Consider the following 26,589-nt stretch of genomic DNA (forward strand, 5'->3'; position numbering starts at 1 on the left):
TTTGTATGAAAAGAGACACTGTTAGCAGGAGAGAGCTTCACATGAAGCTTACAGCTGAGTTATTCACCACATGGTTATTGAAGGACTCAGCATCAATATTTCTAGGTATTGGAATGTTCTTTGGTCCCTTTTAAAATAATGATTTTACCTGCCATGGTTTGTTAAAGCAGAATATCATCACTTTAAAATTTTTGTGATATTTAATGTAAAATGAATGTCCCTTACATCTAAATTTAAACTCAATTCGTGGCATTTTTGAAAAATACACTTTATTATATAAAATTGTTTTTATTCTTTTTTCTTGAAGAGGGCAAACGGGAAAAAATCAATGAGTTGTTAAAATATATTGAAGAGAGATTACATACTCTAGAGGAAGAAAAAGAAGAACTTGCACAGTATCAAAAATGGGATAAAATGAGGCGAGCCCTGGAATACACCATTTATAATCAAGAGCTTAATGAAACCCGTGCCAAACTAGATGAGGTAAAAAAAAGTTGTCTATCTTTGCCTCTTAAGATATAAAACTTTTCATTTTTAGATAAATGTGTACCTTTTAACTACTTTTTCTTTTTTTTGGAGGGGGGAAGGCAGGACAATTTGTGTTAAGTAACTTGCCCAAGATCACACAGCTAGTAAGTGTTAAGTGTCTGAGTTCACATTTGAACTCAGGTCCTCCTGACTCAAGGGCTGGTGCTCTATTCACTGCGCCACCTAGCCGCCTCTATCTACATTTTCTTTAAAGAAAAGTTTAGCTTTTCTTATTTTAAATGCGTCCACCAGAAAATATATTTCTTTCATTTAATTAAAAAGCAAATGTCATATGTTTTGAAATTCAATCTAAATTGAATCCTGAGTACTTAAGTGGTTATATATTCACTTTGCTTCCTTGAGTATGTCGAAGAACTTTCAGAAGATACTAGCATCTTTGTCTTCTAAAGACAAAATAACCCTTTTTAATTTTAACGGAGGATTTTTACTCCCATTCTAGAGACGTTTTGCTCAGTTCTGATGAGTTATCTAAAATGTAGTATTTTTTTTGATTCTTCCACAAATCTAGATAATTTAATTTAGAAACTCAAAAAATTAGTTCTATTTAGCCACTATTTTTCTTTTTTTAAACAATTGGGGTTAAGTAACTTGCTCAAGGTTACATGGCCAGTTATTTCTGGGAGTGGTGCTAAGTATCTGAGCCTGGATTTGATCCCCAGGTCATCCCGACACTGGGGCCGGTGCTCTTACTTGCTGAGCCACCTGGCCACCCCTAAGCAATTGGGGTTAAGTAACTTGCTCAGGGTTACACGGCCAGGTGTTTCTGGATGGGTGCTAAGTGTCTGAGCCCGGATTTGATCTCCAGGTCATCCTGACACTGGAGCTGGTGCTCTTACTCGCTGTGCTACCTGGCCGCCCCTAGCTACTGTTTTCTTCCATGAATAATATAACCAGTGATAACCAGCAAAATATTGGAATTTTTATTGTTTCTGATGTAAAACTACTTCATTTGATATTATAGAGATGTTCTTGAAAAATTATGTGCAGAATTTCATAATAAAGTAATTTTAAAAATATATATTAGAGATTTTGCTGTTTAAAAGAATCTTACCAAAATTCCCCATTTAAAAACCCTCTTTTAGGGACAGCTAGGTGGCACAGTAGGTAGAGCACCAACTCTGGAGTCATGAGAACCTGAGTTCAACTGTGGCTTCACACACTTATTAGTGGTGTGATCCTGGGCTTGTCACTTAACTCCAATTTTCTTCTGGAAAAAAAAATTAAAAAAAAAATTTCTTTTATAAATGAAATAATCCCCCCCCCCCCAATATACTATTGTAAATCAACATTTTCCTAGAATGGCTTTGCTTAAAACAAGGTACACAAGTAGGTGGAATAGAAATATTTGAATGATATTGGGAAATAATAGACAAGTTCTTAATGCCTAAGCAGTAGTTGTGTCTTTTTTAATTTTATCTTTTTTGCTTTTTTTGGAGGGCATTTGGGGTTAAGGGACTTGCCCAAAGTCACACAGCTAGTAATTTTATCAGGTGTCTTAAGGGCAGATTTGAACTCAGGTCCTCCTGATTCCAGGGCCAGTGCTCCATTCACTGGGCCACCTAAGTGCCCCCAGTTTTATTCTCAATGATCAAGATGAACATTGACATTGAAAGAAAAAATAAAAGATGGTCCTAAATAAATATTGTTCTAGCTAGATGAAAAAACATGAAAATAATTTTTAACTGACTTTTATATAATTTCCTAGGATTTTTTTTTAATATTCTGAAATCACAAGCATTCAGATTTAGAAGGTGACTCAGAGGCTGTCTTATCCAATTTCTACCCCAGAAGTCAAATTAACTTACTGCCTCTTCCACATATTCATCATTCCATCTCTTGCCTATATGACTTTTTACAGGCTGTACCTTGATGCCCAGAATGTTCTCTTAAAAAATTTTTTTTACCTTTTTGTATTACATTAGTATATTTTTATGGAATAAAACAAACATTCCCATGTTACAATACAATAACTATAAATCTACTATGCACAACTTGCTATTCTTTTCAAATATACAACAAAATTATCATGTAAATTTTTTTCTCTTTTTTTTTTTTCCTACCTACCCCCCACCCTGCTCTAGAGATGATCACCATTAGGGCACGCCCATATGCTTGCTCTCTCTCTCTCTCTCTCTCTCTCTCTGTCTCTCTTTCTCTCTTTCTCTTTCTCTCTGGTGGGTGTAATTTTTCTGTATATACTTCTGTTTTTCAGTTCTTTCTCTGGATGCTGATAGTCTTTCTTCGTATGTCCTTTATAGTTAATTTGGTAGTGTCTTTTATTTACAGCTGTCTGCTAAAAGGGAGACAAGTGGAGAGAAATCCAGACAATTAAGAGATGCTCAACAGGATGCTAGAGATAAGATGGAGGTAAGATTATAAGTAAGTTGGTCATTTTGGTTGATAAAGAGCCTTCTCTACTTGAATGGGGTAAGAGAATCACTACATCCTTAGTAGCTAGTAGGCTATATATATCCATGAATATGAGCCACAGGTAGTTAAACATTTATTAAGCACTTACTATGTGCCAATCATAATATTAAGCCCTGGGGTTACAGACGAAGGCAAAAACAGTTCCTGCCCTCAAGTAATCCACATTCTAATGGGTGAGACATCTTGAAAACATCCATATACAAATGAGATATACAGGACAAATTGGAGGTATTCTCAGAGGAAAGGCATTGTGGGGGATTGGTAAAGTCTGCTTGCAGAAAGTGGGATTTTAGCTGGGACCTGAAGGAAGTCAGAGAAGCCAAAATATGGAGGTGAAGAGAATTCCAGGGGCCTGCCTGAAGAGAACCAAGAGTTAGAAGGAAGAAAAAAAGTGAGGATAGGATGCTAATGATGAAATCTAGGGAGGGAGAGGATTCCAGGCATGGGGAATCAGCCAGTAAAAGTGCAAGGAATAAGAAAATGGAGTGGCATGTACTAGGAATGGCAAGGAGGCCAGAGTCACTTCACAAGAATGTATAGATAGGAATAGAATATAATATAAGAAGGCTGGAAAGTTAGGAAGAACTTTAGAAGTCAAATAAAGGATTTTTCATTTGGTCCTGAGGTAATAGGGAGCTATTGGAGTTTACTGAGTGGAAGTAAGGGGAAAAGATAATGGCTAGACCTATACTGTAGAAAGATCAACTTGACAGCTGAGTGGGGAGAGACATGAAACAGGGAGCCCAAGCAGCAGACTATTTCAATAGTGTGAGGTGAAGAGGACCTTTGCTGGGGTAGTGATAGTGTCAGGAAAGAAGGGGGTATATATGAGGCATGTTATGAAGGTGAAATTAGCAAGTCTTGACCACAGATTATCCGTGGGGGAATGAGAAAGAGTTTAGCCAAAGGTAACACCTAGGTTTAGATCCTGGATGATTGATTGGGAGGATGATGGTACCCTGGACAATAATAGGGAAGTTGGGAAGAGGGGAGAGTTTAAGGGGAAAGATTATAGGTTCAGTTTTGGACATGTTGAATTTAAGATGGCTATAGGATATCCAGTTCGAGATGTACAATAATAGGCATTTGGAGATGTGAGCCTGGAGTTCTGCAAAGAAGTTAGGGCTAGACAAATAGATCTGAGAAACATCAGCATAGAAATGATAATTGAATGAGTGGAAGCTGATGAAATTACCAAGTGGAATAATAATAGAGCAGCAGTCAGGAAACTATGACTAGAGATTTTTACATTTCCGTAGTATAGAAGAGGGCCTAGGGTAGACCCTTGTGGGATATCCATGTTTAGTGTGGCAGGACTTAAATGAAGACCCAGCAAAGGAAACTGAAAAGGCACAGTCAGGTGGTAGGAGAATCAGGATATATTAATGTGATAAAATACTAGACAGAAAACAGTATTAGGAAGAAGATGTTTAACAGTGTCAACAGTTTTACAGAGTCAAGGACTGAGGAAAGGCCAGTACATTTGGCAATTGAGAAATCATTAGTGACTTTGGAGAAAGCAATTTCAGTTGAATGATGAAGTTGAAAACCTGACTAAGAGAATGAGAGCAAAGGAAGGGGGAGGCATTGATTGCAGAGAGGCTTTTCAAGGATTTTAGCCACAGAAGGGGAGGAGAGATAAGAGACAAAAGCTAATGGGGATGGATGGATCAAGTAAAGCTTTAAGGATGGGGAAGGCATGGGCATTTTCATAGGCATTAGAAAAGCAACCAGTAGACAGGCAAAGACTGAAGATAAGTGATAGAATGGAGATGACAGAGGGGATAACCTGCTAGAGAAGATAGGATGGATTGGGATTGAACATACAGAGGGTGTGTGCTTTGGCCAGGAAAAGGACCTCCTCTTCATGTGAGACAGGGATGAAGGAGGGCGTTTGAGGGCTATGCATTGAGGAGGAAGAGGAAAAAGGGAGTTCTCAGTGAATGACCTCAATTTTTTCCAATAAAATACAGGGTAAGGTCTAGAAGGAGAGAAACTGAGTGGTTTAATGAACAAAGAGAAGTTTTGGAAAAGCCACTGCTAGGGAAGTGTAGGACTGTTGCCATAGAAAGGATTCAGTTGAGATTATGTTGCACAAATTTATAATGGATTCAGTTAGCACAGTTTGATTTTCTATGGCTTTGTTTAGCTATACATGAGTAGGAGTGAAGGCAACAGATGGTAGGAGGAATCCAAGGCTGAGGGGCATAGCAGAGCAAGACCAGAAAAAGGGTAGGAGGACAAGGCACTCTAGAAAAGGGGGCAGTGTAGAGTTGAACTATTTCACCAAGGGATAAGGGTGGGTAGGAGCTAGTGTAGATGAAAGATTGTGGCTAGAGACAGTGAGAGCAGGTTGGAGTTACCACATTTTGAGTGTAGGATGGGAAAGAGTAATACTTTATTTATGAGTTAATTACCCTGTCCGACTTCATTAAGTTTTAAGGAATAAGATTGGGAGAATACAGAAAAGGTAGTAAGAAGGAAGGAGACACAGGTCAGGGAAAAGATGAGTGATATACCATAGTTCATATTAGATTTGCCTTCTAATTGTTATAAACTAGCATAATGTGATAGAAAAGAGGACTTGATTTTAGAGTCAGTTGATCTGTGTACAAATCTTGGCTCCTTTATGTTTAGAAAGGAAATTAGCTTTGGAATCAGGAACAAATTCAAAATTAATGCCTAAATTTTGTGGTTAATCGCTCAGTATGAAGGTCAAGATACTCAATCTCTTGAAGCCTTAGTTTCTTTATATATAAATTAGGGACTTGGACTAGATGACTTCTGTGTTTTCTCCTTTAAATCTATGGTCTTATGACATCAACTAATTTCTATTAAACCCATTTTTTAAATATAGGATATTGAACGACAGGTTCGAGAATTGAAAACAAAAATTTCAGCAATGAAAGAAGAAAAAGAGCAGCTTAGTGCTGAAAGACAGGAACAAATTAAACAGAGGACTAAATTAGAGCTGAAAGCTAAGGATTTGCAAGATGAATTAGCCGGCAACAGTGAACAAAGGGTAAGCTGAAATTAAAAAAAAAATTAATATATTAAAATGGTTGGGCAAATTCTTGCCACAAAAAATTCATGTTTGGCTTTTTTTCAGTAAGTTGCCACATCAAAATAACCTTAATTCAGATAGGTGCTTAATGTTTGTTGAATCTATTAGTAAGTGAATAAGATGACTTTTTTTGTGGCTTACATTGCTTCTTTTTTTTTCTTTTCTTTTTTTGGAGGGCTGGAGGCAGGGTAATTGAGGTTAAGTGACTTGCCTATGGTCACACAGCTAGTAAGTGTTAAGTGTCTGAGGCTGAATTTGAACTCAGGACCTCTTGATTCCAGGGCTGGTATTCTATTAATTTCATCACCTAGCTGCCCCTCTTACATTGCTGCTGCTTTTTTTTTTTTTGCTTTTTGGAGGACAGGTGGGTTAAGTGACTTGCCCAAGGTCACACAGCCAGTAAGTGTTACGTGTCTAAGGCTGAATTTGAACTCAGGTCCTCCTGACTCTAGGGCTGGTGCTCTTATTCACTGTGCCACCTAGCCGCCCCTCTTACGTTGTTGCTTCTTGAAAAGTAGTTTTATTTATCATATTTCTTTTGAGTTTATCCCACCTTTTTATTAGTATGATAAAATTAACTGAAGTAGTTCTCATGTATCTTGTTCATTTTCAGAAACGCCTGTTAAAAGAAAGACAGAAGCTTCTTGAGAAAATAGAGGAGAAGCAAAAAGAACTTGCAGAAACTGAACCTAAATTCAACAGTGTAAAAGAAAAGGAAGAGCGAGGAATTGCTAGGTCTGGGATTTTTTATTTTCTGATATAAGTGTTATGTTCAGAGACCACACTTAGAAAAATTAAAGACCAAAATTTTAAAATGATCACTTAAGAAATCAATAGTATATTATTTTTATTTACCTTTCCAAATAATCACTGGTATAATTATGAAGTAATAAGGCTTTAAAAAACGTTCAAGTGCTATATAATTGTGAGCTACATATTTGCTTCACAGTTAAGTCATATATCAGTGTGTTGCTAGAAAAGCAGCATTGTACAAAAAAACAATTTAGAACTAGAGGTTTCCTTTTGTAAAGTAAGAAGGTTGGACTTAACCTCTAAGGACCTTCTAACTGAAATCTATTATACATTTTTGTGCACATTTATCATATTGTTGTATGATTTTGCTTTGCATGCCTACTTTGCTCCCTGTATAACATTGGACAATTCATTTTAGCGCTCTGAGCCATATCCAAAATGAGGCTCTTAGATAATTCTATAAATTACTATGATTCTATGAAAGTTTATTAAGCTTTCATTTGAGGACCAACCTAATTTGGAGACTGATCACCAGATGGTGATCATAGGATGGTAAATTTGAAAAGCATAGAATTAAGGAATGTACTTTATATACATTTGTATGCATACATATATATGTATGCACACACATATATATATATTCATAACTCAGCAGAATTGGTTTCCTTTGTTGTCCTCTGTATTTTATTGTATGCATTTAAAACATTATGAGAATGAGTCCACAAGTTTCACCAGATTGCCAAAAGAGTTCATAACACAAAGGGTTATGAAGGAGATCCCTAGGAGTAACTTATTCCTCTCCTTTCCCCCTATGCCCTTTGTCATCTCACGATCCTCCAGACTTTTGAATTAACCCAAACCTGGAGTATCCTCCTTGCTTTTGCTATGATTGCAATCTGAATTCTAGTTTATATCATTGAAGGCAGAGACCACAGCTTTTATATATATTTATATATATATTTATGACTTTGTTAGCATAGTATGGTATACATAACTGCCTAATAAATGTTCACTGAATGAATGAAAATGCCATAAAAAATCCTTTTTCATTTATTGAGCTGTATTTTCAATAGACCAACATATTACCTTTACATCTTTGTCTATAGAGTTTTCCAGATTATTGTTGCTATGTGTGGTAAATACAGTTTTTATTTATGTATTTTGGTTTTAAGACTTGAGAAGTTTAAATCTTATTTTAAAATCTTTTCTAAAAATAAACATTGGTTATCTTTTGTTTTTACATCACTTACATTTCACATTGTATCCTTTTGCTTGATCTCTCACAAAGAACCATCCCTTACAGTGAAGAAAAAAAGTTCAACAAAATCACCACTATATTGATATAGGCTGATTAGGTGCGGTGTACCACACCTGTAACCTCCCATCTTCACCAAGAAGCAAAGGGAAATACCTTATTGTATCTCTTCTTTGGGACCAAAGTTGACTGTTACAATTTTGTAGCATTCAGTTTCTGTTGTTTTGGTTCTCCTTTCATTTACATTTACATCTCATCCTTCTGTATAAGGTTTAACCTCCAGTTTTTTAGAATTAAATGATTTTTTTCCTTTTTTTTTTTTTTTGACCTTTTTTAACATTAACCAATCATGAATAGGTTGGCACAAGCTACCCAGGAAAGAACAGACCTTTATGCAAAGCAAGGTCGAGGAAGCCAGTTCACATCCAAAGAAGAAAGAGATAAATGGATTAAAAAGGAGCTAAAGTCTTTAGATCAAGCTATTAATGACAAAAAACGACAGATTGCTGCTATACACAAGGACTTGGAAGATACTGAGGCTAATAAAGAAAAAAATTTGGAGCAGTACAATGTAAGAAGTTTTGATTGTTTTTATTCTATTTTAGTTCTGGGGTAGTTATATTTAACAAATGTTAAATACAAGATGTTTTCTTTTCTGAAGTTTTATTTTTAAACATATTAACCTAATCGTCCTCTGAAATAGAATAAATAACTACCATATAGTAGAAAATGAGAAAAAAGTGGTTTTAATGTGTAGTTTGGGTAATCCTTAGTTCATTTTTATTTCTATTTCCATGGGTAATGTTTCTTTTATAACTAAGAATGGAGTCATACAAAATAAAATTTAGGTTCATAAAAACATGGAAAATCATAAAATGATTTTTAAAATATTGTTTTTACTATATACATTTTTATGGGCCCTGAAATTACCTCATATGATCAGTCTATTGTCATTCCACCTCTCTGCTTTGCAAACCCAATCTGTTCTTCACCCTTACCATGATTTTTATCTAGCCATCCCTCAGTTCTTTCCTAGGCTATCATTACTGCATTGGCTACATTCGTCTCCCTTTTCCATTTGATCTCTTGGTGAACTAGTTCAGCTCTACACTATCCCCTTCTCTAGAGTCCCTTGCCTTTTTGCTTGTCTTGCTCTGTCAAGCCCCTCAGCCAGTAGATTCTTCCTACCAACTGTTACCTTCACTCCTGCTCATGTGTGGCTGAACAAAGCTATAGAATATCAAGTTGGTGCTAATGAGATTCACTATAAATTTGTTACATAATTTCAAGTGGGTCATTACTGTGACAAAACAGTCCCAGGGCCACAGTCCAAATTCTGATGAGCAAGGATTGAGGATGATGATCAGGGATAATTATTCATTGACCTAAATAGAATGTATAATATTTGTATTTCTTCATTGCCGAGTGATGGTTGTTTATGCTCAGAGTTTAAGCTGATCAATCCCCTTCTTACAAGGAGAAAACAAAGGGACATGAACAACTCTTCACTGTGCTTGTTATCAGATTTTGGGAAGTATTCTTAAAAATGAAAGGCTTAGCTCAGTGCATATCAGAACTCCTGAGCTCAGGATTCCCTTCAGCCCCAGCCAACTCAGTATCAAGTATGTGCCACCATGCCTCGTTAGAAAGTGATTTTTTTAAACTCAAGTTCTATTCATATAGTAGGTTCTTAATATTTGTTAAGTTGAATACAAGATGATTTTAAATGTGCTATAAAATATGATCCACTGATGTTAAATGGCACCCAAACTAATGAAATTTTAGGTTTCGTTGCAAGATATGGTGTGCATAGGACTAGGTGATAGGCCTATTCTGTTCTATGCTGATCAAACCATATCTGGAGGGTGGACATTTGTAGACTAGAGAACATACAGAGGAATACGACAAGCATGGGGAAAGGCCTAAAATTTTCTGTGCCATTATCAGAAAGGATTGAAGAAAATGGGGTTATTTACCCCAGAGGAAAAAAATTGGATAAGATTGGATAAGACTATCTTTAAGTATTTGAAAAGTTCTCATATGGAGTAGTGAATAGATTTATTCTGCTTGTCTTTAGAAGGCATATCTAGAAGTAATGAGTAGAAACTTACAAAGTGGTAAGTTTAGGCTTGATATAAGGAAAAACAGCTGAAAAATTGGAGCTCTTCCAAAGTAGAATGGTCTAACTTGGAAGGTGAAGTGTATTCTCCCAACCTTAGGTCTTTAAGGAAAGGCTTGAGGAGCGTTGGTTTGGTATTAAATCAAGCAAGAAATTCTACAAGTATTTATTAAGTACCTACTTTATACCAATTACTGTACTAAATGATGGGGATAAGAAAAAATAGCTCCTCTCCTCAAGGAGCTTACATTCTAAAAGGAATTCTTATTTAAGTGTGAATTGAACTAGATTGCCTTTGAAGTCTTTTTGAAAAAGCAGGTGTCTACATGACTGATTGTTTCAAGAAGCCAATTATGGTTTCTGGACAGTGAAAAGTAAGTATTCTTAACTCTATTAAACTCTTAGCAGGAGGGTTTTGGGGTATATTTGTCAATTAGCACTGGTTTGCAATTAGCTTAGAGACTGTCCCTAAGGAAATAAATGTCTTTTTCTTCTAAGACTAACGTTTTTTTTCTTTCTCTTGGTTGTACTACAAATACTAAGGTACATAACCTCTTTTTTTTCCCCCCTACTAATGGTGGGGGAGAACTATTACAAATAGTATTCTTTTATTTTCTTTTTGGAGGACAATTGGGGTTAAGTGACTTGCCCAAAGTCACATAGCTAGTAAGTGTGTCAAATGTCTGAGACCAGATTTGAACTCAGGTCCTCCTGAATCCAGGGCCAATGCTCTACCCATTACGCCACCTAGCCGCCCCGACAAATAGTATTCTTGATGTCAAAAGAAACCTATACCTATATTTCTCTTATAAAATTCTCAAAAGAAACAACTCTGTGGTATCACCTCATACCTTATCAGACTAAAATGACAGAAATGTGAAATGATAAGTGTTGGAAGAGGATGTGGGGAAAATAGGTTATATTGGTGCACTATCGATGGAGCTGCAGAGTGGTTCAACCATTCTGGAGGATAATTTGGAACTATGTCCAAAAGGTTTAAAAAATCTGTGTGTGTGTGTGTGTGTGTGTGTGTGTGTGTCTAACATACCATTACCAGGTCTGTACTAAGAAAAATCGAAGAACCCATATGTACAAAAAACATTTATAGCAGCTCTTTTTGGGGTGGTCAAGAATTGGAAACTGAGGGAATGCCTTTGGGGAATAGCTGAACAACTAATAAAATTTGAAAATACAAATATGATGGATTGCTGCTGTGCTGCAAGAAATTAAGGGGATGATTTCAGAAATACCTGGGAAGGCTTATAAGGCAATTCCAAGTGAGGTGAGCAGAGCCAGAAGAATCTACATAGTAAAAGCAATATTATAAAGACTTAAAAACTCTGATTAACACAATGATCTACCACAAGTACAAAGGACTCATGACATAAAATGCTATACCCCTTCAGGTAAAGAACTCATGAACTTGAGTGCAGACAAGAGGATATTTTTTTCCTTTATTTTTCTTGTTTTTTTTTTTAACATGACTAAATGAAGAGAGATACTTTACATGACTTCATATGTATAATGGGTATTGTTTTTATTGCCTTCTCCATTGGTGGGGGAGAAATATAGAGAGGGATAGAATTTGGAACTGAAAATAAAAATAAAATTGTTAAAAATTCTTAATAAATAAATTTTTAAAGAAATGAGAGTTGAATCTTCTAGTAAGTTTAATTTCATTTAGATAACATTGCTTTCCAGGGCTGTTTATTTTATGTTTTCTCTTTAGATGTAATATTATTCGTAATAGCTTAATTATAAAGTTTACAGTGATATTCTGGCTCTGAAGATAGTTCCTCAATAAAAAAAACATATTAAAGTAGAGGCTTTATTTGGAATAATACTGATTTTTATTTCCTTTAGAAATTGGATCAGGATCTTAATGAAGTGAAGGCTCGAGTGGAAGAACTGGATAGAAAATATTATGAAGTAAAGAACAAGAAAGATGAATTACAGAGTGAAAGAAAGTTAGTAATGTTTTAATTTTCATGTGTGAATATATTTATTGTTTTCTTATGTCTTAACACCTATGTATGTATTGTAGATGTATACATAGATGTATTGTAACATCTATGACCCATTATTTTTCAAATGCAATGTATTTTGTTTTAAAAAGTGTCTACTTGGGGCGGTCAGGTAGCACAGTGAGTAAGAGCATCGGCCCTAGTGTCGGGAAGACCTGGGGGATCAAATCCAGGCTCAGACACTTAGCATCCACCCAGAAACACCTGGCCGTGTAACCTTGAGCAAGTTACTTAACCCCAATTGCTTAGGGGTGGGCAGGTGGCTCAGCAAGTAAGAGCACCGGCCCCAGTGTTGGGATGACCTGGGGATTGAATCTGGGCCCAGATACTTAGCACCCCACCCAGAAATAACTGGCCGTGTAACCTTGAGCAAGTTACTTAACCCCGATTGCTAAAAAAAAAAAAAAGTTTCTACTCATTGTCTTTATTTAATTTAAAAAATCTTATTTTTATTTACAGTTATTTATGGAGAGAGGAAAATGCAGAACAACAAGCACTTGCTGCCAAACGAGAAGATCTTGAAAAGAAGCAGCAACTTCTTAGAGCAGCAACAGGAAAGGTGTGCAGTGTACTTTTCATTAAACTAAACTAATCTGTTATTGCAGATATTTCATTGAAAATCTATCATGCTACAAGGAGAATTTGTCAGTCATTCTGAGGGATCATTGGTATCAGGTAGTAAATAGTACAGATGGCAAATCACTTAAACACTGAGTGACAGGTATCTTATTGTCAGTAAAATAACTATCATCTGTAGGAACTGTTACTAATATTAAGGTTGTTTTATGCTTTAATATTTTAGATAGTACCATAAAAGCCTATATAATTTAGTTTCGTTCTTACTGGCAGAAATGCTACTGGAAGTAATGTTTTAAACTTCTACATCTTTTTCTTTTTTAAACAGGCCATTTTAAATGGCATAGACAGCATAAACAAAGTTTTGGATCACTTTCGTCGAAAAGGCATAAATCAGCACGTTCAAAATGGCTATCATGGTATTGTGATGAATAACTTTGAGTGTGAACCTGCTTTCTACACATGTGTTGAAGTCACTGCTGGAAACAGGTAGAGTCCTTAGCATTCAAGGTTCAGAATTAGAATAAGAGCAAAAAAAAGTGACAATTTTTCTGTTTCATGAGAATAATATGAGCATTTGAAGTTAATCTTATCTCTCACCAGCTTTATAATCAGCTTTCCAATGAAAAATGCCAAAAGCAATTTCTAATTCTAAAAGCCAGAATTCTCATCTTGTTTTGCCTTGCTCTCATGGGTATTTCCTCTTAAGCATGTGTTGATGCAGTTTTGTTTCTTTGTCATTTGAATTTTCTAATGAAGGTATTTAATTGCTCTAGTTAGAGTAGGATGTCTTGTGACATGGAAGGGACCCTGTTTTCAAAAGCTATGCCAGCATATAGTGTTGAGTTCTGTGCTTTACTAAGCTAGAAATTGACTAAACTAGAAATTGGGCCCAGCTATGCCAATATAATAAAAGGAACAGTACTAATGAAATTATTAGATTAAGCGCCATACTATCCAGCTACCAAAGAAAGATTTTATAGAACTTGGAAAAAATAACATTTTTCTGGAGGAGGAAAAATTTGAGAATCTTAAATAATGAAAAAAAGGTGAGAAGGGTAGGGGAATGGGACTTAGCATTACCATATTTCATACTAACCTACAGAGTAGTAATCATTTATTTTTAATTTTTTTTTGCTTTTTGGAGGGCAATAGGGGTTAAGTGACTTGCCCAAGGTCACACGGCTAGTAGTGTTAAGTGTCTGAGGCCGGATTTGAGCTCAGTCTGAGGCGGGATTTGAACTCAGGTCCTCCTGACTCCAGGGCCGGTGCTCTTTTCACTGCGCCACCTAGCCACCCCTAGAATAGTAATCATTAAAACTATTTAGTATTGCTTTAAAACTAGAAAAGCTAATCAGTGAAACAATAGGTAACAAGACCCTGAGTCAGTCAAACCTAGCAGCATAGTTTTGGATAAACCTAAGTACTCAAGTAGGGTCAGGACTTAATATTCAACAGAAACCTCTGGGGAAACTGGAAGAGAGTCAGAAATTAGTCTTACATCAACAACTCGTATGATATATTGCAATAATCTCCAAATGGATACTTGATCTAAATATAAAAGGTCATATTAAGGAAGAAGATATTTGACAAGAGTTAGAGGAAACAAAAGCTTTGATTTTATAAAATTGAAATGTTTATTTCTCTAACAAAATAATTCTAATTAGAATTAGGAGGGAAACTGGGAGAATGAATCTTTGTGGCAAATTTCTCCAATAAAAGTTTTGATGTCAAAGATATGTAAGAAATTGATGCATGCACACCATTCCCCATGAAAGGTCACAAGATATGAACAGGCAGTTTTTGAAATAAGAAAAGTAAGCTGTTGAAACATGAAAAAATGCTCCAAATCACGAATAATTAGAGAACCGCAAATTAAAGCAACCTTGGTGTTCTACCTCATATCCATCAGGTTGGCAAAAATGAATTTTGAAGTGATAATGGCAGTTATTGGTGGAGTTATGGGAGATTATTCACACTAATGGACTGTTGTCATAGTTGTGATTTGAATTGACTCTTTTAAGCAATTGGGTTTAAGTAACTTGCTCAAGGTTACACGGCCAGTTTTTTCTGGGTGTGGTGCTAAGTTTCAGAGCCCGGATTTGATCCCAGGTCATCCCGACTCTGGGGCTGGTGCTTTTACTCGCTGTGCTACCTGGCCGCCCCTGAATTGATTCTTTTTGAAAGCAGTTTGGCACTATATCCCCAAAGTCACTAAATTGTATATGTCCTTGACAACTGTCTGTTCGCATGTAATATTCCTATCAGCACTTATCAGAGCAAAGAACTGGAAATAAAAGTTGGTGCCCATCATTCAAAGAATATCTAAATCAATATGGCATATGAGTGCAGTAGAATATTGTACCATAAGAAATGATGAATGGGGATGGATTCACTGAAATGTGGGGGGTGACTTGTATGAATTGAGAAAGTAAAATGAACAGAACTAGGTGAACTTATGCAATGGCTACAATACAGGAAAACAACTTTAGAAAGTTGAAGAACTTTAATCAATTCATTGATTATTCCAAAAAGATTGAAGATGAGTCATGGTTTAACCACTAGGTAAAGAGTTGTTCCGCTAAAGGTATAGAATGAGGTATATAGTTTTTGTTATGTTCATTTGTTTGTTATGTCCAACTCTTTGTGTCAGCATTTGAGGTTTCTTGGCAAAGATAACTGGAGTGGTTTGCAATTTCCTTTTCCCACTCATTTTAGAGATGAGGCAACTGAGGCAAACAGGATTAAATGTCTTGCTCAGGGTCACACCTCTAGAAGGCCAGATTTCAGCCTATTTCTTACTCCAGACCTGGGATAATTTATCACTGTGCCACCTGCCTGCCTTTTAGGTTTTAGACACACTCATATTATGCATTTGGGTTTTTTTTTTTTTCACTTTTAAAAAGGGAATGAGGAAAAGTGGAAGCCATAGTGATAGTGAGTTTTTTAAAAAAAAGATCCCTTATGAAACATTTGAAAAAACAGCAGAAGTTCAGAAGAGAATATGGAGAGGCAGGACAGTATTGGAAATACCAAATTAAATGTAATATGTGTCTTTTTTTGTAAGGCTGTACATAATAGATAATCCTTGGTTTCAAATATAGTACTTGTTTTCTGTTCTTTGTCTGAGGAAATGTTCAGGTTCATGCTTATCAAACTCTTAACAATAAAAATCAAGATTAAAAAGAGCAAGAGAGTTGGCTCAGCAAAGAACTGTATGATGACGGTCATCCAAAAAGTTCATTGCCACTTGGTGAAATTTTTTGGTCACAGCTGTTCACAAAGGCAGTCTGCTTGTGTGTAGATGGGCTGTGATATGTTTCACTGGAGGGAATATGGATTCTTTTGTTTCTAAGTCTCATTTTTAAAATTCTGAACTTGACCATGAATGTTTCCATACACAAAAGAAAAATAATGCATATGAAACTGAATCTATTTACAGTTTGAAAATTTTTAAATTTAGCATAGTAGTTCCAATACTGTCTAGTTTGTTAGTGTACCTTTTTGAACCTCCTACTTTTTTCTGTTACTGTCTTAATTTTTCGTTGACACTTTTTTTGTATCTCTTTCTTTATCCCTCTACCTTCCCAAATCTCCCCACCTAAAATAAAAGAATTTCTTTGTAATAAATAAATGCAGCCAAATAAAAGAAACTTGCTGTTCTTATATAGAGATACATCTCCTTCACCTCTAGTCTCCTGACTGTTAATAAGATGGGAAGAATGCTTCATTAGTTTCCTAGATTAATCATTGTTCACTACATTGATCAGAGTTCTGAAGTTTCCTCAGTCTTAAGTTGTTCTGGCTCTAATCATTTTACTTTTCATTAATTTATATCAGTTTTCTCAGTTTTCACTGAAATCCCTCCCTTCTGTTCATTATTTCTTATAGTATAACAATATTCTGTTGCACTTATATACCATAATTTATTAGCCTTTTCTCAGCTGGTGCATGTCTCATTTCTTTGCTACAACAAAAAGTACTGCTATTAATATTTTTGTATGACTGGCTCTTTCCCTCTTTGGAGTATAATCTTAATACTAATATCTTTGGGTCGATGGTTTTGCACAGTTTTTTAGCGACTTTTAAATAAAATTACAAATTGTTTTCTGGAATGATTGGTTGTAGTCCACCAGCAGCATATAAGTGTGCTTATTTTCTCACAGCCCATCAAATAATTGTTATTTTCCGTTTTTGCCATCTTTACCAATTGATATGAGTTGGATCCTTAGAATTGTTTTAATTTTCACACTATCAGTAGTAATTTAGAACATTTTTCATCTGATGACTTTAATTTCTTTTGAAAACTACATGGTCATATCCTTTGACCTTTTATCTATGGGAGAATGGCTTTTGTTCTTCTGTGTTTTTATCAATTCCTTATTATCTTGGTTTATCAGGCATTTATCAGAAATTTGACAAAAAATATTTTTCCCAGACAGCTGTTCATCTCTAATTCTAACAGCACTGATTTCATTTGTGGAAAAACCTTTCACTCTTATGTAAACAAAATTGTTTTACCTCCTATTATTCCCCTATTTGGTCAAGAATTTTGACCTGGTCCACAATTAATGAAAAGTTTCTCCTTACCTTGAAACATCAATTTTTAAAGTGTTTTAGTAATTGTTTCAAAATAACCAGGTCAGTCTGCATGCAGAGTGAAGGGGACTGTTTTCTTTTGTTTTGTTTTTTCATTCTCATGGTTCCTCTCATCCATTCTATTTCTAATATACAACATGACTAAAGTGAAAATATGTTTAATAGGAATGTATATGTAGAGTATATATTAGATTTCATGCCATTTAGATGGGGGAGGGAAAATTTAAAACTTATGAAAGTTAATATTGAAAACTAAAAATGAGTAAGTTAACTTAAAAAAAAAACTTAATGAAAAAAATTCTAAAGATTTAGGTGGCTTATGGAATCATAGAAAAGAAACATTGGATTTGGAATCAGAAGACCAGAATTTGAGTCCCAGCCCTATCACTTAACTGCTGTGTGATCCTAGACAAATCTTGGTGCCTCTGTTTAATTATCTGTAAAATTGAGTAATAAAACTTGGTCAGGATTGGCTTAAGGCAGAGTTCTTTGTAATTACCCTTGAAGTGGTATATATAAATGTATGTTATTATTATTTGATTATATATTTACATGTCACTCAAAATTTAAGCAGAAAAACCATAAATACTGTATTATTTACATTTAGGTTGTTTTATCATATTGTGGATTCAGATGAAGTCAGTACCAAGATTTTAATGGAGTTTAATAAAATGAACCTTCCAGGGGAAGTAACCTTTCTGCCTCTCAACAAGTTGGATGTCAGAGATACAGCCTATCCAGAAACCAATGTAAGTTAGTATTTTGGGGTATGTGAATGTGGGGTGAGGTGTGGAGTAGGGGCAGTGGGAAATGTGTGTATGAGTATATATTTGCTTTTATTTCTTTTTCAATAAGTTTTTTAAGCATTCTAGGTTATAAATGAAATAGAAAGTTTTTTTGTTTTTTTTGCTTTTTGGAGAGTGATAGGGGTTAAGTTCCTTGCCCAAGGTCACACGGCTAGTAATTGTTAAGTGTCTGAGGCCAGATTTGAGCTCAGTCTGAGGCGGAATTTGAACTCAGGTCCTCCTGACTCCAGGGCTGGTGTTCTATTCACTGCGCCACCTAGCTGCCCCGAAAGTATTTTTCATTTACCATTGCCTGAAAGAAATAATCTCTAAGGAGTATATCATTGCCAACTGTGTATGTTTTAAAAAGTTATTTTTATTATATATAATATATTATATGATTATTTAATGTATAATATTATAATATAATATATAATATAAAAGTATTACCTATGTTATTTATAAATCGATACAGGCGATTTAGTTATTTCTTTGGACCCCAATGTGTTCCTTATTGCATATCTTATTTAGTAGTGTGTTGGCAACTGTTACTGTATAGTCTTATAACATACAGCATTTGTGAATTGTCTAATTCAGAATAGTAAGTTTTATAAATTATAGTTATCCTTTCTTCTTTTCCTCCTATTCCCACTAATTAAATGCTTTTGAATATTTGGAAATAAAAATCAACATTTTCATTAGCAGTTTTTTGGTGGACAGAAATGAAATATTCTACCTGAAAAAAAAAACAGGTTGTAATTTTTTAAAGGGCTAGTGTTATTCTAAAATTTGAAGTCTGCTCTCATAATTTTCAAGCTAACTTTGAGGTAAGGTTCATTTCAGGGAAAGATTAATGGGATATATGAGAGTAACCATTATTCCTCTTACCCAAATCTGAAATCTTTTAAAATTTCTACAGTGTAATCATAATTTTTTTGTGTATGGTACAATGGAAAGAGTTGGACTTCAATTAGTCCTCCCATCTTCACTCCTACTTTTGTGCTACTGAATGGAACAGAAAAGAAATTACAAAGCTACGTGGATTAGGTTCACTGCATACCCACATCACATAATCTCAACTGGTCCCTCACTGCAACAGGGTACTCTTCAAGTAAAAATTTTGTTTCAACTAAGTATTTTCTCTCCTCACCTTTTCGTTTCCTCAAGAAGGGAAAAAAGAAAAACCAAACCCTCATAACAGTTGTAGTCAAGCAAAACACATTCCCACATTGTGTCCAAAAATATGTGTCTCATGCATCTTGAGTCAATCACGTATATGTCAGGAAATGGGTAGCATTCTTCCTCGTGGGTTCTCTGGACTTGTGGTTGGTCACTGAATACATAGATCAGAGTTCTTAGCATTCTTAAGTCTTTTTTTTTTTTTTTTTTTTTTGCTTTTTGGAGGGGAGAAGGCAGGGCAGTTGGGGTGAAGTTGACTTGCCCAACATCACACAGCTAGTAAGTGTTAAATGTCTGAGGTCAGATTTGAACATAGGCCCTCTTGACTCCAGGACTGGTGCTCTGTTCACTTGCACCTCGCTGCCCCTACATCATTCATTTTTATAGTATTGTTTTTGTTCTATGAAATGGTCCATTGGCTCTGCTCACTTTGCTGTGTTAGTTCTTGTAGTGCTTCACAAGATTCTTTGAAACTATCCCTTTTTTCATGGCATACAGCCCTTTCTACTTCATTTGTATGCCATATTTTCTTCTGCAAATGACAGATACTCCCTTGGTTTACAGCTCTTTTCTATCACAAAGACTATAGATATTTTGTACAGATAGGATATTTTCCTTTTTTATTTCATTGAGGTATAAGCTTACTAGTGGTATCAATCAGTCAGTATACCCAGCATTTAGATATGCATAGATTAGTAATTTGGGGAGGCATAATTCCAAATTGCTTTCCAGAATGGCTAAACCACTTCACATCTCCATCATCGGTGTGTTAATAAGCCAGTTTTCCCATCTCTCAGAGCCAGGTATACTATCCTGTTTGTTATTCCTCTCATGTAACATTCCATCTCCTGATTCTCTGCCTTTGTGCCGTCTGTCCACCATTCCTGGAATGATCTCCCTCTTTGTCTCTGTCTCCTAGCTTTCTTGTTTTCCTTCAAAACTCAGTTCAGATCTCATCTTCTACAAGCTACTTTTTCTGATTCCCCCTGTTCTAGTGTCTCCTCACTGAGATTATCTTCTTTCTCTTATACTATACATACGTGCTGTTTGTTGTCTCCCCCGTAGAATGTTCGCATCTTGAGAGCAGGGGTCATGTTTTTGCTTTTCTTAGTGCCCCTGATTTAGCACATTATCTGCCGTATAGTAAATGTTTAATGAGTTCCTGCCATGGAGCCGGATTTCATAGATCATCTGTATTATTGGGCAAGTAGCACCTCTGGCACTCAGTTTAAAATGAAGGGATTTAACTGGATGACCTTTAAGGTTCTTTCTGAGTCTTAAGTTTTTGATACTATTTCATGATGTTGCAAAGATACCTAAAAGACTGCTGTTTGTATTTCTGCCAACACTTACTGGTTAACTTTGATTGTTGTATGGTAACATGACTACTTCCTTTTCAGGATGCTATTCCAATGATCAGTAAACTAAGATACAATCCAAGATTTGACAAAGCCTTCAAACATGTGTTTGGAAAGACACTGATTTGTCGGAGCATGGAAGTTTCTACACAGTTGGCCCGTGCCTTTACTATGGACTGTATTACTTTGGAAGGTTTGTAACCAGTGTTGCATTCAGTAGTCTTAATTTTTCAGAATTACAGCTCATTAACTTTTTTGGCATATATACTGATTTTAAGATGTCATGGTTTATTAAAATTAGGGCTGTAAATTTCAAGAGTCTTTAAAAGTTTATGTTCTTTAGAAAGTACTGTATCGTCATTAAAAAGTAATATGTTATGCTTTCTATTCTCTTTTGGTAAGAAAACAAACATTTAAAAAATTTTTATTGCTATCTTTTGTTTTTTACATTTTCTAAATGTCCTCATGTATCCATCCATTCCCCTATTCCTAGTTTAGTACATTGGAAAGATCATTGAAAACATGGTCATGTTCTTCCAGCTCTTACCATGGGCAAGCCACTTTACCATTCCAGGCCTTTGCTTTCTTGTCTGTAAAATAGAGGATTTATCTAGAAAGCATAATAAAATGATCTTAAAGATTAAATTCTCTGATTTCTGCCATAATGTTATGTAGCTGTGTCACTTTAAAATCTAGCTCAATTATTACCTCCCCCGCCCCCCAAAAAAAGGAGTTGCTTTGATAAAACACTATACAAATATATGTGCTATACAAAATCACTATTTTTCTATATTCTTCTTCATAGGGGATCAAGTCAGCCATCGAGGTGCTCTAACTGGAGGATATTATGATACCAGAAAATCTCGACTTGAATTGCAAAAAGATGTTAGGAAGGCTGAAGAAGAACTAGGTGAACTTGAAGCCAAGCTCAATGAGAATCTTCGTAGAAATATTGAAAATATCCTTTTAGAGAATGGAATAAGTTGAAGTTTTTTCATCTGTTTTATTGTATAGTTTTTTCTCAATTAGTAGAAGATTAATATTTTACTCTTTTTTAAAATACGTACACTTTTATCATATCTCATAAGCTTATTTAGCATTTACCTGTAGTTTGAAGGAGAAAAAGAAAATTGCTTTCATTCTGTTTTTTTTTATGGTTAGCTGTTAGGTTTTTTCTATCTAATACCAGCATTTATTGATAAAAATTACTTTTCCTCAGTTTCTCCTTTTAAAAAAAGTATTTAAAGTACAGAGACTTTTAAAAATTCTTTAAAAAATATTCTACAAATAAAAAGTGCGGCTAGGTGGCGCAGTGAATAGAGCACTGGTCCTGGAGTCAGGAGGACCTGAGTTCAAATGGGGCCAAGCACTTAGCACAAAAACCAGCCATGTGACCTCGGGCAAGTCACTTAACCCCAATTGCCTTCCGAAAAGCAAAAAAATAAAAATAAAAAAAAAATTCCAGTTTCTCTCACCACACAACTCAGTAAGAAGGCAGGAGGAAAAAGAACTATTACAAATATGTACAGTCAGATTTCTTTATTAGCAATGTTCCTTCCACCCCCCCACCCCCACCCCCCCAAAAGGCAAGAAACAGTAAAAATATGTTTTAGTCTGCACTGAGTCCACCAGTTCTCTCTCTGGAGGTGGATAGCATACTTTATCATGAATCCTTTGGAATTGTTATTTTTGTCTATCAGTGCCACCAGGTCTCTCAAAGTTGATTATTTTTACATTGCTCTTACTTTAGAGACCTTTCTCCTGATTCAGCCCACCTTATGCAGCATTACTTTATACATGTCTTTGCAAGTTTTTTGATTCCATCTCCTTCATCATTTCTTACTCTGTTTTTAACAACAGTACATTTTACCTTTCAGAGGAGATGTAGGCTGGGAGAATGAGTGAGAATATAAAATTTTAGGGATGATTTTTTTCTAATCCAACAAAAGGAAATATTGTTACTATCAGCAGAGTTTACTGTTAATATTTACAGTTGACACTATTTATATACCTTGGTCAGCTATAAATTATATACGGGCCAACTAGATATGCAGTATGATCCCTGTGAATAATGCCTAAAGGTACTGTTTTTGATTGTTAACAGCTTTTTTGAAATTGCTGTAATCTTCTTGGAACTCAAGAGGCTTGGTAATTGTAAAAGAAGTCCCGTGATGTATCATGTATTGTCCTATTTTAGTGACCTATCTTAATTTAACTAGGCTCAGGATGAGTGACAGGACTGACTGTATCACACGAACAATTTCAGGAAAATGGCATTTAATTTCTCCTTGGGATTCAGATAATCAGTTCTGAACATGTTGGTACTGTTTGTCATGACTCTCTGGAATCCCAGTTGTCCAGCTCGCAGCCTATGATCTTTTCTCCCATTTCAGTGGTAGAATTACAATTGCATTTCTCACTTCTTAGTAAAATGAAGTAGAGATTTGAGGTAGTTTCTCTTTAAATAAATATTATATGTATTAAAATAGCTCCCATATCTCCCTTTGTTAATGAGCATTACTGGAACTACAATTGCAATCTTTCGATATTACGTTCTATTAGGGTTTGTTTTACTTTATGGTTGTACTAAATAAAAAAGTATGTAATGGTATGTAACTCGATTTTTAAAATATTCTAGTTCCTCTTAAAATTTATTTTTCTGTTTGAAGTGTTCCCATTTCAGGATTCTTTTTTTTTTCCACATAAATATAGCGATATTTTAAAAGCATAAGCAAAATTGTAATAGCTTATGATTATATTTGGAGTGGAACATCAATATGGGCACTGATTTTTAGTCATATAAAGTTATATTTTGCTTATTTGAAAATTGGAATATTTGGTTCTCAGTATTTCTCCACCTGCAGTTTCACAGCTTAAAAGATGACTGATCAGGGAAAACATTTATAAATTCTTTCTGTACCCTGGAACATCAGTACTCTGGAATGTACTCTGTCTGGGTAAGGTGACTTGAACTCATTTATAGCAACCAGTCTAGAAGCATTTATTAAGTACCTGATATGTGTGGCAGGCACTGTGCTAGGTGCTGGGCATGCAGAGATAAAAGTGAAACAATCCTTGTCTGCAGGCTTACAGTCCAGCCAGGTACAGAGAGAGAGAGAGTGAGTGAGACAGACAGACAGACAGTGTGCGTGCGTGTGTGTGTGTGTGTGTGTGTGTGTAGAGAGAGATCTGTGTATTTATATTTATAGATACAGACCTCTCCATACATACATGCATACATATATAAAAATATATAAAATACACAATGATTGGAAAGAGGACTTTGTGGTGGGGAGGCCCAAATAGATAGGGGCATCAAGACTTTATGGAGGAGGTGAAAAGCCAGCTGAACCTTGAAGGAAATTAGGGATTCTGAGACAGGAATTAGAAGGAAATGTGTTCTAGGGATAGGGGATAGTCCCCACAAGGGTTGGAAATGAGAAGGAATGTCATGCTTATATGAGGAGTTTTTTTTTTCTTAGAGCACATAATTATTCTTTTTTATTAATCAAGGAGCATTGTTTGCCAGGCCAAAGCTAACCTCATCAGACAGACACACAGACTTTACTTTACACTACTTTATTTTCCTTTGAACCATTTTTGTTTCATCATTTTCAGTCTGAAGCTAATTCTCCTTAGCACAGAGGACAGAAATAGACTAGGAATTGCATTGTTCTACTTTCTGTTATCAGATAACCTTGCATCATCACTTCCAAGCAGTGAATCTCTTCTTTTTACCCTACACCTAGCTCAAAATCCAAAAGATTCAAGCTGGCTTATACTGATGATACCACTGTTTACATCCTCATTAGTTTTTTTCAAGTCATCATAAGATAACCGTGTTATTTTAAGTGAGTAAATAATAGCTTTAGCAGATATAAAAATGTGGAAAGTAGAATGTTATTACCAAACTGTCACAGTACATGCTGGACTGTGATGCAGATTCTGTGACTAATGTTTCAGGTGTTGTTGCAGCTATTGACAAAGGAAGATTTCAGGGGGAATTAGTGACTATTGTGAGGATGAATCATTCTAATTTAGAATTTTGTATGAGTAAATAGCAGTCATATGTTAGGAGAATCTGTTATGTGAATAGTAAAGCTTTTTAATGTGAACCAGGCATAGTGATTTCAGTTAGATTCTGATCTTATTGAGCTTGTACATTTAGTATTTGAATTGGGTTCTGATTAAAAGGTAAATATACCCAATAAAGTTGAATGTGTTTTGGTTCTACTAAGCACTACCCAAACATGGATTAAGATTGCCAAATTATGTTGGACTCAGATTAAATTTGACAAAATTTTAAAAAAGCAAGAAGAGAATTAGAAAAAGTGTTGGCAGCATAAAAATAGTTGCTACACAGTACCATCTATCTGATTTTATTTATTAGAAGAGGTACAAAGTAACTTTCTTCAGATTTTTTTCCCCTGCAATTATTGCTGAAATATATACTTCATACTTTTTAGGTTATAATAGCAGAAAAATAATTTAAAAATTTTTTTTTAATTTTAGATAGTTTTTAAACAACATTGCCTTTTCCCATTGAATCCTGCCATTCTCTGTAAAACTCTACTGTATAACTATAACAAAAGAATTAAACGTAGTAAAAAAAATCAACACATTGATAGTGTCTAACAATGTCTCTGTGATTAGAAGCAGCAAACGTTAATATGTGTCCTGTATTTAATTGAGCATTGCTAAGTTCCGTAGAGTTTTGGAAGATTGCTCTGATAATGTGATATTTAATGGTAAAAAGTATATGGAGGGGACAATATAGGAGATAGAAAAAATAATTTTGTATTTAAAACTGGACAGAATTTTCCTTAGCCCATTGTATGGATTAATAATGAAATTGATCAGCTGATGAATCAAATGCAACAAATTGAAACCCAGCAGAGGAAATTCAAAGCATCTCGAGACAGTATTTTATCAGAGATGAAGATGCTGAAAGAGAAGAGACAGCAATCTGAAAAAACCTTTATGCCAAAGGTACATAGGAATTCTTAATTCCTTTCTCTTGATCATTATTAGAGATTTTTATTAATAATCTGAAATTAGAGAATTATATACTATTTTAATTTTAAGAGTGGTATCCTGGAATTTGGTATTTTAAATATTTACTATAATTTATTTTCTCTTACTTTATTTGCTAAAAGTACATGTAGACTAAAACTTGAGGAATATTTGCATTAATGACTCAATCTGTCACATAGCAACGTAGCTTGCAAAGCTTAGAGGCAAGTTTACATGCCATGGAATCGACAAGAGAATCACTGAAAGCAGAACTGGGAACAGATTTACTATCTCAACTCAGCCTGGAAGATCAGAGACGAGTAGATGATTTGAATGATGAAATTCGGCTGCTACAGCAAGTAAGTATGGCTTGCTAAATAATCTTAGAAATTACTATTGTGATTTTTAAATAACAATAATCGCTCACATTTATATAGTGCTTACTATGTGCCTAGCACTATGCTAAATACTTTACTAATATTATTTCATTTGATACTTAGCAACCATGGGAGGTAGATGCCATTATTATCCCCATTTTTATTGATGAGGAAACAGAAGCAGAGGTTAAGTGACTTGCCCAAGGTCACACAACTAATGAACATCTGAGGCAGTATTTGAACTTTGATCCTTATGACTCCAGGCCCAGCACTCTACTATGCCACCTAACAGCCCCATACACTAAAAAAAAGAATGCTTAAAGATTAAAGTAGTTATTTTTTCAGTGAATATATATGTCATACTGATTAGTTTATATCTGGGAAACATAATATCATTTTAAAAGCTTGCTTTTGAATGCTCCCATAGCTTGATTTCCAGGTATCTTAGGATTGGCACAACAAATTTTAGGAGTGTTTTGACTGATTTTAGGTGCATTTTTGCTATAGC

The 26,589-nt window shown here is 35.1% G+C and overlaps 1 protein-coding gene across 2 annotated transcripts in view; it reads left to right on the forward strand.

Moving 5' to 3' along the window:
- Positions 1-26,589, forward strand: part of SMC3 (structural maintenance of chromosomes 3) — a 47,987-nt gene that overhangs the window by 15,664 nt on the left and 5,734 nt on the right. For both annotated transcript variants that reach the window (XM_069098940.1, XM_069098939.1), the window contains exons 9-21: positions 308-483; positions 2,836-2,916; positions 5,837-6,001; positions 6,657-6,778; positions 8,409-8,622; positions 12,034-12,137; positions 12,654-12,753; positions 13,099-13,259; positions 17,977-18,118; positions 20,734-20,884; positions 21,497-21,649; positions 25,529-25,680; positions 25,905-26,063. In XM_069098940.1, the coding sequence (XP_068955041.1) occupies positions 308-483; positions 2,836-2,916; positions 5,837-6,001; positions 6,657-6,778; positions 8,409-8,622; positions 12,034-12,137; positions 12,654-12,753; positions 13,099-13,259; positions 17,977-18,118; positions 20,734-20,884; positions 21,497-21,649; positions 25,529-25,680; positions 25,905-26,063 (1,880 nt within the window). The remainder of the gene's footprint in view (positions 1-307; positions 484-2,835; positions 2,917-5,836; positions 6,002-6,656; positions 6,779-8,408; positions 8,623-12,033; positions 12,138-12,653; positions 12,754-13,098; positions 13,260-17,976; positions 18,119-20,733; positions 20,885-21,496; positions 21,650-25,528; positions 25,681-25,904; positions 26,064-26,589) is intronic.

The sequence above is a fragment of the Petaurus breviceps genome, unplaced genomic scaffold (genome assembly GCF_028583685.1).
Source record: "Petaurus breviceps papuanus isolate PSGF00001 unplaced genomic scaffold, PetGlider_PUasm1.0 37, whole genome shotgun sequence".
Taxonomy (NCBI): Eukaryota; Metazoa; Chordata; class Mammalia; order Diprotodontia; family Petauridae; genus Petaurus; species Petaurus breviceps.